The sequence below is a fragment of the Geotrypetes seraphini genome, chromosome 1, assembly GCF_902459505.1.
Source record: "Geotrypetes seraphini chromosome 1, aGeoSer1.1, whole genome shotgun sequence".
In the NCBI taxonomy this organism is placed as follows: Eukaryota; Metazoa; Chordata; class Amphibia; order Gymnophiona; family Dermophiidae; genus Geotrypetes; species Geotrypetes seraphini.
The window spans coordinates 219,870,317-219,883,455 of record NC_047084.1 but is presented as its reverse complement, the minus strand read 5'-3'; the positions used below and the strand labels follow the sequence as shown (position 1 = coordinate 219,883,455).

At 43.4% G+C, this 13,139-nt stretch overlaps 1 protein-coding gene across 4 annotated transcripts in view; it reads left to right on the top strand.

The window, feature by feature from the left end:
* Window positions 1-13,139, top strand: part of GRXCR1 (glutaredoxin and cysteine rich domain containing 1) — a 239,129-nt gene that overhangs the window by 204,410 nt on the left and 21,580 nt on the right. For all 4 annotated transcript variants that reach the window (XM_033946415.1, XM_033946424.1, XM_033946395.1 and 1 more), the window contains one exon: window positions 4,618-4,857. In XM_033946415.1, the coding sequence (XP_033802306.1) occupies window positions 4,618-4,857 (240 nt within the window). The remainder of the gene's footprint in view (window positions 1-4,617; window positions 4,858-13,139) is intronic.

The following is a 13,139-nucleotide window of genomic DNA, read 5'->3' as shown; positions in this document are numbered from 1 at the left end:
CTAACCTCCACATACAATTTGCTCCTAGGAGACATCAATCTCCACCTCGAGGACCACACATCCAAACAAGTAGACGATATACTCTCATACCTCGACGCCCTATCCTACCAGATCCTCAATCCTGAACCCACGCACGAAAAAGGCCACCAACTTGATATAGCAGCATTCACGTCTCATAACCTCCACACCCCAAAAATTCATATCACCAATGGTACCTGGCATCCCTCTCTTTGGTCAGACCACCGCAAATACACTTTCACCATCAACTGGCCTCAAAATAACACAAAACCCAAGCCACAAAAAACAACCTTCAAATCTAGACAGAAAATTGAGCCTGCCACATTCTGGGATAAAGTTGACCCTATAATCGCCCCCATCGACCCAACTGACTTCGTAAATCACTGGCGCATCCTAAGTGAAACAACCTTGAACGAGCTAGCCCCTGAAAAAACCAAACATAGAACCTGCAGATCCTCAGACAAGTGGTTCGACTCCGAACTCCTCCTACAAAAAAGGCATTGCAGACAACTTGAAAGATCTTGGAGAAAAAAGAAAAATGATCAAACCAAATCCGCTTGGAGAACCCAAATCAAACTATACAATATCAAACTTAAAGAAAAGCGCAAAACATACTACTCTAAACTAATTGGCACAAACACCTCTGACACAAAAACACTCTTCAACTTAGTAAAAAAACTTACGGACACAAACCCATTCCTTGCCACTCAAGGCAATAAATCACCAACAGCTTCTCAACTAGCAGACCACTTCAAACACAAGATCACTACAATCAGAAATACCTTCAACAACTCAACCACCAAACTCTACGAGATAATAACCCCCACAACGGAAGAAGCCATATCTGCAGACAGAACATGGACCACATTCCCAACCCTACAATGGTCTGATTTGAACCGACTATACAAAAAATACAGCCACACCTCATGCGACTTGAACTACTGCCCATCGTATCTGCTTACAAATGCCTCCCTTAAATTCAAAACCAACCTCATGCAATGGATTCAAAGCACTCTCATAGAAGGTCAATTCCCACAAGATCTTGGAGAGATCATAATCACACCCCTACTGAAAGATCAAAAAGGCCCTATAGACACTCCTACCAACTACAGACCTATCGCTTCGATCCCATTATATGTCAAACTGATTGAAGGACTTGTGGCTCAATACCTCACCAACTACCTATTTGACCATAATATACTTCACTCCTCTCAATCAGGATTTAGATCTCACCACAGCACGGAAACACTACTAGCAACACTACTAGACATAGCCCGACAACACCTCAGTAAAGGACACAGGATCCTAATTATCCAACTAGATCTTTCCGCCGCCTTCGATCTAGTCGATCACACCATATTACTCCAGATACTTGATGCAATCGGGATCTCAGGGGTGGTTTACAATTGGTTCCAAGGATTCCTCAAAACAAGAACGTACAGAGTTAAGACAAACAACACGAAATCTAACCCATGGTCAAATCCATGCGGAGTCCCGCAGGGGTCACCACTATCGCCCATTCTATTCAATCTCTTCATCTCCTCCCTCGGCACCACTTTAGACAACCTAAATGTAACATCATTCAGCTACGCAGATGACATAACTATTCTCCTCCCCTTTGAAATCCAAGACCACACCTCAACAGGACACCTGGAAATAATTCTGGATGAAGTAGAAAAATGGATGACAAACCACAAACTGAAACTAAACTCGGACAAAACCAAATTCCTAATGCTTGAAACGGACAAAAACCCATCCATAACAGACCTAGAAATTAAAGCAACCAAATACCCAATCCAGACCTCACTCAGAATCTTGGGAGTGCAGATAGACAGATGCTGCACTATGCAGAGCCAAATCAACAAAACTACCCAAAAAGCATTCTTCACAATGCGCAACTTAAGAAAAATAAGGAAATTCTTTGACAAAGAACACTACAGGATAATTGTACAATCCCTGGTACTAGGTCTCGTGGACTACTGCAATATCCTTTATCTACCATGCCCCACAAACATGATCAAAAAACTTCAAACTGTTCAGAACACAGCCCTTAGACTAATTTACTCACTCGGAAAATTTGACCACATCACCAATGCCTACCTAGACTCACACTGGCTACCGATTCGAGCCAGAATTCAATTCAAACTATACTGTCTACTCTTCAAAGTAATTAACGGTACTGCACCCACCTACCTAAATGACCGCCTAAACCGTAACCTTCCAACCAGAACAAGAAGAAAACTGACATCATTCACATACCCACCACTCAAGGGTACTCACCGCAAAAAGCTTTATGATAGCCTCCTGGCAACACATGCTGCAAAACTCGAACCGTCCATCACCAGATTGTTAACCACAACATCAGACCTCAAGACATTCCGTAAAGAAATCAAAACACTGCTGTTCAAAAAGCATATACAATCTACCTAACCTCCCTCACCCCATCCCCCAAGAAACCAAAACACTGCCGTCCAAAACATCTTCCGATGTTATTAAGTCTTTACTATCATTCTGTTATTAAGTCTCTATCCTCAAACTGTATTCTCTATTGTCATGTACCATCCTGGAAATGTCCAGTTCTCTTCTTATGTAATCCGCTTTGAACCGCAAGGTACAAGCGGAATAAAAATCACTAATGTAATGAAATGTAATGTAACCTTTTTGAAACTTTGCTAAGCTAATTGCTTTCATCACATTCTCTAGCAATGAATTCCAGAGTTTAATTATACATTGGGTGAAGACATATTTTCTGTTTATTTTAAATTTACCAAATCACTAACGTGGATAACAGCCGTATAACTGATACAAAATAATGGAAAAAATATTATTCGCACTGTTGATGTGTTTTGCAGGACACCTCAATCATTCAAACATAATATAACACTGAAATCATAAACACAAAAAAAGGTGAAGTCTGAATATTCATCATTTATTCTTGTTTGATAGCACGTTTATACTTTTGATGAAAACTCCTTATGAATGTATGAGAGTATTTATATCTGAAGTTTTTTTTTACAGACCAGTGATGATGCAGACTGCTTAGGGTACCATGGGTCCTGGCGGTCTGTGTATTGAGGTCTATTTTGTTTTGTGATTGAAGTGCCCTGCAAAACACTTCAACAGTGAGAATAATATTATTTTCATTATTTTAAATTTAATACATAGAAGCTTCATTGCATGCCCCCTAATCCTAGTATTTTTGGAAAAAAGTAAACAAGTGATTCCCATCTATCTGTTCCAATTCACTAAGTATTTTATAGACTTCTATCATATCTCCCCTAAGCTGGGGCAATAATGTTTCACTGAGCCCTATTTTTTCCCAGCTACCAAGTTTATTAAGGGCTTACTATTGCGTCCATAGTAAAAACAAAAAAATCCAAACAAACAGCTGGATGGCTTACAATCTAATCATATATAGAGAGAGAGGGGGCCATAGAAGGACTTACACAAGACAGACTAGTCACAGGATGGGATGAGCCACCTGTGCTCTGTGGTTTGGTGATACCTCAGTACTAAGAAATAGCAACAGTGTTTATTCCTGAAGCAGGGGTGAGGTTAACTGAAAAAGTGCTGTAGATAGGTTTGAGTTCCAACAGATAATAGCTACCTCTGGCAATACTGTTGAGGTGGAGATCAGAATGCTTCAGCTGAAAGTGAAGTTCTAACTTGATAAAATACGTAGCTGAACAATGTGACAACCATGTTTTCTGAGCCCCCACTTGGTAAGACCTTCTTAATTAATTTTAGAAGCAGTAGCCATTATGCATAAGATCTGTTTGGTGTCTGCAAAATTTGCCTCACAGTATTTGGTGAAAACTCAGGGTGCATTCAGAAAGTGGAGGTGTTTGTACTACTTTTTAGATCTTGTTCAAACTGTTTGGTGGTGGGCAAAACTGTGATACACAGAAAAAAAAGGAAAATTTAGCAAGACATTTACACATCAGAATTTCCTACAGGTATTTCTGATGGTGCCAAAGGATATATTTTATAGATATTTGAAAGAAGTTCTGAAACTTCCAGAAGGATCTTTACCACTTCTTGGAGGCAGTCAGCCGGCACCTCTCCTCCTCTCTGGCATCTCACGGCACACCTTGAATCTCGGGCGGCACACAGTTTGCAATCCACTGCTCTAAGCTGAATGGGAGTCCTCTAACTACAGTTCTAGCAGTGGGGGAGTCGGGGGGGGGGGGGGAGGCAATGTTTCTATATCATATTTTCAAGAGTGAGGGAAAAGCATGCTCTATAGATTCTAGAAGACCTGCCTGTCCCTAATGATTGAAAACACAGTGTTAAAGCAACACCCCTCACTGGCCACTGGCAGCAATGCAGTTGGGGGACTCCTGCTCAGCTTGGAGGGAACAGTGCTGGAAGTGCCTGCAGTAAGCACACATTAGTGCTTACTATAGCTTGGTAAAAGGACCTTAAACTGGTTTTCTGTTTAATTAGTCAGTTTGATGAATAGCATATGAATAATGGTCAATAAACTATCACATAATTAATGCTATATGTATGATAGGGATCCTCAAAATAAATAGTTTCAAATGTTAAATATTTATATTAAAATATCATGCTGTATCATGTACATATTTTTTCTAACAGCTATCAACCAGTTTAGAATATGGCCGAATAGTAATCTATACCACCAGTCTTCGGATAGTAAGAAACACATTTGAAAGATGTGAGATCGTGAGAAAAATCTTCCAAAATCACAGAGTAAAATTTGAAGAAAAAAATATTGCTCTGAATATCGACTATGGAAAGGAGCTAGATGAAAGATGTAGAATGGTATCTGAAGTCCCATCATTACCAGTTGTATTTATTGATGGCCATTATCTTGGGGTAAGTACTGAATACATGCATTTCCAGCTGCTATATGATATTGTGCTAGAGGCATATACCTTATTGTCGTCCCCCCTTTTACAAAACCGCGAAAATGGTTGTTAGCGCCGGCCAACACACTGAATGCTCTGCGCCACTCATGACGCTCATGGGAACTCTAGGAGCATTGGGAGCAGGGCAGAGCACTCAGCGTGCCAACAGGCACTAAAAACCGCTTTCGTGGTTTTGTAAAGGGGGGTGTACAATGATCTGATAGAGTATATATTGATATTGACATCTTAAAAAGAAGGAAAAGAGAAATGAGATACTGCTCATAAAAGTAAGAGATGTAGCCTAGTGGTTGGAGCTCCAAGCTGATGACCAAGAATGCCAAGTTCAAATTCTGCTGCTACTCCTTGTGATCTTGGGCAAATCACTTTCCTTTTCTTTACTTCAGGAAACAAAATTAGGGCTCCTTTTACAAAGCTGCAGTAGAGGTTTCTACCTAAGACCAGTGAGGTAAATGCTCCGATGCACATAGGAATTCTATGGGCGTTGGAGTATATACCTCGCCAGCCCATGATAGAAACCTCTTCTGCAACTTTGTATTAGCAAATGTTAGATTGTAACCCCTTTAGGGTACAGGAAAATATCTACTCTGCCTGGGGTAGCCTAAGGGATCTGGCCAATCGGAGTCTTAGGCCACTCCCAGTGCATCCCAGAATACACTGGGAGGGAGGCCTAAGATTCCGGTTGGCCCAGGCTCCTGGGCCAATCAGAGCTTTAGGCCCCAACCTGGTGCATCCAAGGATGTACCGGGAAGGGGAAGGCCTGCCATTCTGTGGAGTCAGGCCTGCTGGCTGGAGGGAGTAAGCATCCCTCTGGCAGGCCTGTGAGAAATAGGTACAGGGGGATCTGGGTGGGCTTGTCTTCAGTGGGTGTTCTGGCAGGAGGGAGTGGGCATTCTTTCTGCTGGGAGATCCTTTTGGGGGGGTGGTAGGAGGAATTGGGCAATCCTCCTACTGCGGACTGTATCAGGAGTGTTTGCAATTGCAGCAAGGGGAATTGGGCACTCCTCCTGCTGCAGACATTTATTTTTTTTTTGGGGGGGGGGGCTTCAGGGGTTCTGGCAGGAAGAAATGGGCATATTTTCTGCTGGCCGACTTCATGGGATGGATGGGTTCCCTGTTGCGGCTGCTAAACTGATCGTGGCATGGAGATTCTCTTGCCATGATCAGCTCAGCGGCAACATCTATTTGAAATGTAGACCAGAATTTTGCTGGCCTACATTTCAGGTGCCTATTGCGGCCCTAGGGAGATGCATATTGCCACCTAAGCTCGCCTAAGGCCACTTATGGGTAAAACTACGCCTACGCCTAGCCTTGGACAAGCTTAAGTGTCTCCTTAGGTTCGTGAAAACACCTATAGTGTAGGCAACTTGCTTCGGGGGTGTTTTGTAAAAAAAAAATGTGCGTCCCGATTGGTTGGTTAGACAGTGGTAGGATGCCTACCGCCGCCTACAATAGGGACACCATTTATAGAATTTACCCCTTTCTGTCTACAAAATAGGAGTTGGTAAAGGTCCATGTGCTAATTTTTTTTCATCTGCATGCTAATGGAAAAATTAGCATGTGAGGTATGTGGCCACAAAACTGAGAATGTTTTCAGTTGCTGGTGTATCTCTCTGGAATATGTTGGCGGGACACTTAAGATTATGTACTGACTGCTTTAATTTCAAGAAACTGTTAAAAACCAATTTGTTCATTGATACCTATATGAAGAGGCAATACAGGGCTCCTTATATCAAGCTGCGCTAACGGGTTTGCACGTGCGACTTTTAATCACACGCTATCCCCCACGCTGGCCAAAAAACTACCGCCTGCTCAAGGCAGGCATTGGCGGCTAGTGCGACCAGAGGTTTAACGCATGCTATTATGCGCGTTAAACCGTTAGCGCGGCTTGATAAAAGGAGCCAACAGTTTAGGATATGCTTGATCCCTATGAAACTAGCACCTTCTGCATCGGCTGTTGAAGTCTATAAGTAGATAGTTTCATGAGCATTTATGTTGTGATTAGATTTGTTGAAAGTGAATGGAATTTATTCTTTTTAAGTTATTGAGATGTAATTATGAATATCCAGTTGTATGGAAACCACTTAGAGTATAGGCAGTATATACATTTTTAAATAAATAAAATTCAAGAAATCAGCTATTTTTCAACCACAGGAAAAGTGACTAGTGCTTAGAAAGACCACGTAAGGAGCATGTAAAGGCCACATTTTGCTGCAGTTTAGTAAAAGAACCCCTATGTTTTTAAGATCCGTTAGGCAAAGACCTTGGGATATTCAGATTATGCTGAGTAGCAGCTGTTGTAAAAGAGATAAGCAGGAATAGGGTTACCATATGGCTCTAGAAAAAGGAGAATGGATTGAGACATTTGGGTTAGATGTCTCAATCTGTCCTCCTTCCTTCCATTGCTTTCAGTGAAAGTAAAACCTGGATGTCTAAATCTGTCCTCCTTTTTATGGAGCCATGTAGTAAGGCTAAGCAGGAAATATATGGAATATTTACAGAAGAATTCATTATGACTGCAAAAGAGGAACTTTCAAAGAGGCTTCATTAATGTCTTATACTTTGCCATTTAAAAGACTGACAAGATATTTCTTCCATAGACTTTATTTTGCATCCCTATGCTCTCAATCATGAATGTAATTACACTTTCCAATGATTGAAACTTTCTGTTTTGAGAGTGCATAGGGTGAATACAGAGATGAGTTTAGAAAATAGGACCAAGAATTGCTTGAGAGTTGAACAGAAACAGTAGACATGCAGGCATTTTGAATTTTGCTCTATGTGAGATGGTTGATTTAAACTAAGGGCTCCTTTTACAAAGCCGCGCTAGCGGGGTTAACGCACATGACTTTTCATCACGTGCTAACCCCCGTGCTGGCCAAAAACTACCGCCTGCTCAAGAGGAGGTGGTAGTGGCTAGCGCATCCGGCGGTTTAGCACACGCTATTACGCGCGTTAAACCGCTAGCGCGCCTTTGTAAAAGGAGCCCTAAGAGTATTAGAAATTACTTTGCAGCCTTCTTATTGTACCAAATCATTTAAAGTAATCGTCTGTAGTTATCTTCCATAAGACCTAACAAATAAATACATTTCATATCCTCATAAACTAGCAGTAACCTTCTTTGCAACATATGCATAATCTTTCACACTAGAGAATGACACAGTGGCTGTTACCCGCGGGTAGCCATGAGTAACCCACCAAAATGGTGGAGGGGGGGGGGAAGTGCTCACTGCGGATACAGGGGCAAGGCCATCCACCGCCCCTTGGAGCGGTGAATGGCCTTGTCTCTGCAGTTAAGGGAGGGAACGTGCATGGTCACCGATTGTGCATGGCCCTCTTCCTCCTTCCTACCTACCAGCCACATCTATCTCCCTCCCTCCCTCCACCTTACCTTTGTGGTACGTTAGTGTAATTTGTGCAGGCCACCAGAGCCTGCCTGAAGTCGTGTGCATCTGCGGGTAGAAGCTTCTCCTCTAGAAGTTGCATCAGAGGAGAAGCTTCCACCTGCAGACGAATGTGACTTCAGGCAGGCTCCAGTGGCCTGCACAAATTACACTAACACCCCACAAAGGTAAAGGGGAGGGAGGGAGATGCTCAGAACGTGCGAGGGGTGCTGAAAGTGGGTGGCAAGAGGGAAGGATGGTGGATGGTGGAAAGGAATGGAAAAGACGCTGAAGGGGGGTGGGGAAGAACAGAAGCTGAAGGGAAATGTGGAAAACAGATTGGGGAGAAGACGCTGAAGGGAAATGGAGAAGACAGAGTGGAAAGAAGATGCTGAAGGGAAATGGGGAAGACAAAGTGGGGAGAATACGCTGAAGGGAAATACGGAAGACAGATTGGGGAGAAAATTCTGAAGGGAAATGGGGAAGACAGAGTGGGGAGAAGACGCTGAAGGGAAATGGGGAAGATCTGGATTGGCCACTGTCAGAAACAAGATACTGAGCTAGATGGACAATTGGTCCAGTATTGCTATTCTTATGTTCTAATTTCTACACATTCAATACAACTTGTCACTGGATATCTACTTCTATACCAAACACCTCATCTCATGTACAACTAAGCTTAAATGAGAAGGTACCATGCAGTATTTTCATACATTTGATATTTTTATCATTACTTCTCAGGATTTTGAACCAAAAATGTTTACATGTGTTTCACTTTCTATGGATGTAGCTCTCTTATGGGAGTTATATGGTCTCTTTTAGCATCTCTTTAGTGATCTCCAGGGTACCTTCGGGGGTGGCTGTAGGTCCAGACTCTCCTCCAGCATATCCTCTTGCAGAGAACCAGCATGGAATGATATGGCTGAAAGTGAAATAAAACAATTTAAAAAAAACCATCCAGACAGTGCAAAGCAAAGATGTAGGCAGCACATGCAGTTCCATATCCAAAAAGACCATCTGCTCCATTGCAGGGTATACAAGGACATACCACTACTGATGCAAAACAGAATCTGGCGGATTAAGGCCCTTTAAAGAGAGTGAGCTACAAAAGCTAGACTACATTTAAAACACACACACATACAAACACACACAACGCAAATTACATCATTACCTGCAAGGTGAATCAGTTTGCCTGACAAACTAGTCACATGACATTCTATGACACACCCTCATACTACTTCTCCCGCCCCAACCATTTTCCTCAAAAATATGAAGGTGCAGAAACTGTTTGAAGAACCCTCGTATATACATAAGGGAAAGAAGAGAGCTGAAAAACATCTTGGCAATAGCAAAGCTTAGAAACTTACATAGAAACTATTTATTTTAAAATGTACAGTATACTGCAGGGGTGCCCAATACATCGATTGCGATCGACCGGTAGCTCAGGAAGGCAACGTGAGTCGATCTCAGAGTCCATCCCGGGGTCCGTGATAGACTCGCATTGCCTTCAAAATCTACAGCCTTCCTCTCCCCGATTGCCTGGTGAAGACAGCTTCCCTCCCTTCCACTCACTCACTGCCCTCTTGCCCACAAGCGAATTGAACTCAGGCTGCGGGGCTTTAACACTGCGTGCGCTGGCTTCCCTTCTTCGAAACAGGAAGTTATGTCATTCCTGTTTCAGAAGGGAAGCCGGCACGCGCAGTGTTAGAGCCCGCTCCCCCTGCCTGGGTTCAGTTCCTCTAACAACGCGTGCTCCAAAACAGGAATGATGCACCCTGCAAACTCCGACCTTGGGGCGCGACACTCTTGGTAGCTGGCTGAAGCCACAAATGCGTCCCGCACAGCCACAGCGGCAAGTATTTGGACTGCCGAAGGGGCAGGACGCGGCAGCCATGCTCTGAATGTCGCTTTCCCTCCCCGTGGAATGTTTCCATTCGTGTCCGACCACGAGGAGAGCACCACCAAACATAAATGGGTGAGTGCCGTTCTCCCCACATATTTTTCTGTCACCCTCTCCCGCTCCAGCATCCCCAAAGCCAGAGAAGGCAAGTGGCTGCCTCCATTCCTTCACTGGGGCTTCTCCAGAAGGCAGGGCAAGTAGGGATTAAAAATAAAACAAAAAATATTATAATGCATCTATATTGCTTGGCCACTAGCCGGCAAGTCTGAGAGGCCCAAACCGGACATTATAACGTGTGGGGTGATGCCGCCCTTTACCTCCAGCCTGTCTACCAAACACGGAGGCGGCAGCAGACGCACAGTAAATGCCACGGGCTTCCAAGAGAAGGGAAGGAAAAGAGAAACCAGATCATGGAAGGAGAAAGAAGGGAAGGAGACAGATGCCAGACCAGGGGCAAGGAAGGAGAGAAAATGCCAGATAATGGAGGGGAGGGAGAGATAGAAGAGAAGGAGAGGAGAAAGATGCCAGGGCATGGGGGGAGGGAAGGGAAATTAAGAAGACAGATGCCAGACCAGAGAGAAAGGAAGGAGAGGAGATGCCAGAGCATGGCAGGGGAGGAAGAGATAGAAGGAAAGGAGAGAGATGCCAGGCCATGGGGTTGAGTAGGAAGGAAAGGAGGCATGAAGAGAGAGAGAAAGAAAGGGCAGGGAGAGAGCAAGAAAAGGTTTAGGGAGGAAATGAGGTCTGGAGAAGAGTAAGCATACAGGCTGAAAAAAGGGAAGAAATATTGGATGTACAGTCAGAAGAAGAAAATGCAACCAGAGACTCATGAAATCACCAGACAACAAGGTAGGAAAAATGATTTTATTTTAAATTTAGTGATCAAAATGTGTCTGAATTTATATCTGCTGTCTATATTTTGCACTATGGCCCCCCTTTTACTAAACCACAATAGCAGATTTTAGCGCAGGGAGCCAATGAGCTTCGAGAGCAGCGCTGGGCATTCAGCGCAGCTCCCTGCGCTAAAAACTGCTATTGTGGTTTAGTAAAAAGGGAAGGGGGTATATTTGTCTATTTTTGTATGGTTATTACTGAGGTGACAGTGCATAGAGTCATCTGCCTTGACCTCTTTGAAAAAAACCTGGAATAGGAATGATAATTAACATTTCCTCAGCGTACAGTGTGCTTTTTTTTTTTTTTTTAATTTTATTGTTGGTAGATCATTTTGACTTGGTCATTTTAAAAGTAGCTCGCAAGCCCAAAAGTGTGGGCACCCCTGGTATACTGTATACCATCTAAAAATTAAACGGTTTACAATAATAAAACATGCATAAAATTAACCTCACAAAATAGGGTTGTAAAATCTTTACTCATAAAAAGTATCATCTGCTTCAGAATCAACCAAATGCACATATCTCCCCCGCACTATCGGGTCCAATAACTTGGTTTTTGGATTGCAAGGATCTATCCGGCTGATAATGTACCACAACTTGGCAAAAATACCATGACATTTGCTGGTAAATAGTTTGATGAACCACAGATATCACCTTATTCTGAACACAGAATGCAACTGGCAGCCAATGCAAATTCTTTAAAACAGGCATAATATGTGCCATCCTATCAACACCCATGACCAACCTAGCTACAGCATTTTGTACTAACTGCAATGCTCTCGCTCTCGCTTTTGAAATGCTGAGGTAGAGAATGTTACAGTAGTCCAATCTCAACAAAACCAATGAAAGTGCAATGCACGAAAGATATGACACTTTGGGGTAATATTCAGCTTATGGTGGTAATCAGCTTGAAAGCCACTTCTAGCTGCAGTCTGATCTAACCTTACCAGGGCATGCACAGGTGTCAGCATTGAATATCTGGCAATGTGAGCTGACCTGGAACTTAACCAGGCAATGGCAAATATTCAAACCACTGCTCATTTAACTCAGTGCATAAATTTAGCACAGCCTTTATGCTGTCCTAATGTTATACACTCAGGCCCAAATCCTGCATTGTGCGACCCAAGTTGTACATGCCAATCTGTGCACAACAGCTTAATCAGCACCAATAATTGGCAATTAACACCTAATAATTGACACCAATTAGCACTAGTTAGAAGTTACACATACAGCTTTCTAAGCACATCCTATAATATGATATGCATAAATTCTGGTGCATAAATCTCAAAAGGGGGTGTGGCCAGGGGAGGATCATGGGCGGGTTGTGGGCATTCCCAAAGGTGCATTCTTATAGATTATGTCTGATCCATGCACAACTTAGGTGCTTGTATTTTGGCATGGTTTTCAATGGTCTAAATGGGTGTGCCTATATGTTAGTCATGCATATGGGCACTTTGTGGCAAATTCTATAAACGGCGTCCCGATTTTAGACTGTGGTAGACGTCCTAACTCTGTCTAACCAGCCAATTGGGGTGCATGTTTTTAGAAAAAAAACTAACAGAGACAGGCAGCCTACACTGTAGGCATTTTCACGGGTCTAGGGAGATGGGTAGAGACACCTAAGCTAGCCCAAGGCTGGGCATGGGTGTGGTTTTGCACGGAAGTGACCTTGGGTGAGTTTAAGTGGCCCTAGGCATCTCCCTAGAGTTGTGACAGAGGTTTGAAATGTAAGCCATTAAAATGCTGGCCTACATTTCAAATAGATGCGGCCACTGAGATGTTTACAGCAAGGAAATCTTCCTGCTGTGATCAGCTGAGCGGCTATGCCAGGACCCCACTGTGAAGTCAGCCAGCAGGAGGGATGCCCAGTCCCTCCCGCTGGAACCCCTGAAACCTCACACGAACTTGGCCAGCAGGAGGGATGCCCATTCCATCCTGCCGCCACTCCTGAATCCCCCTAATACTGTATGCAGTAGGAGGGATACTCAATTCCTCCTGCCATCACTCCAATACCCCCCACCCCCTTGAGGTCTCCTGGCAGGAGGGATTCCTCCTA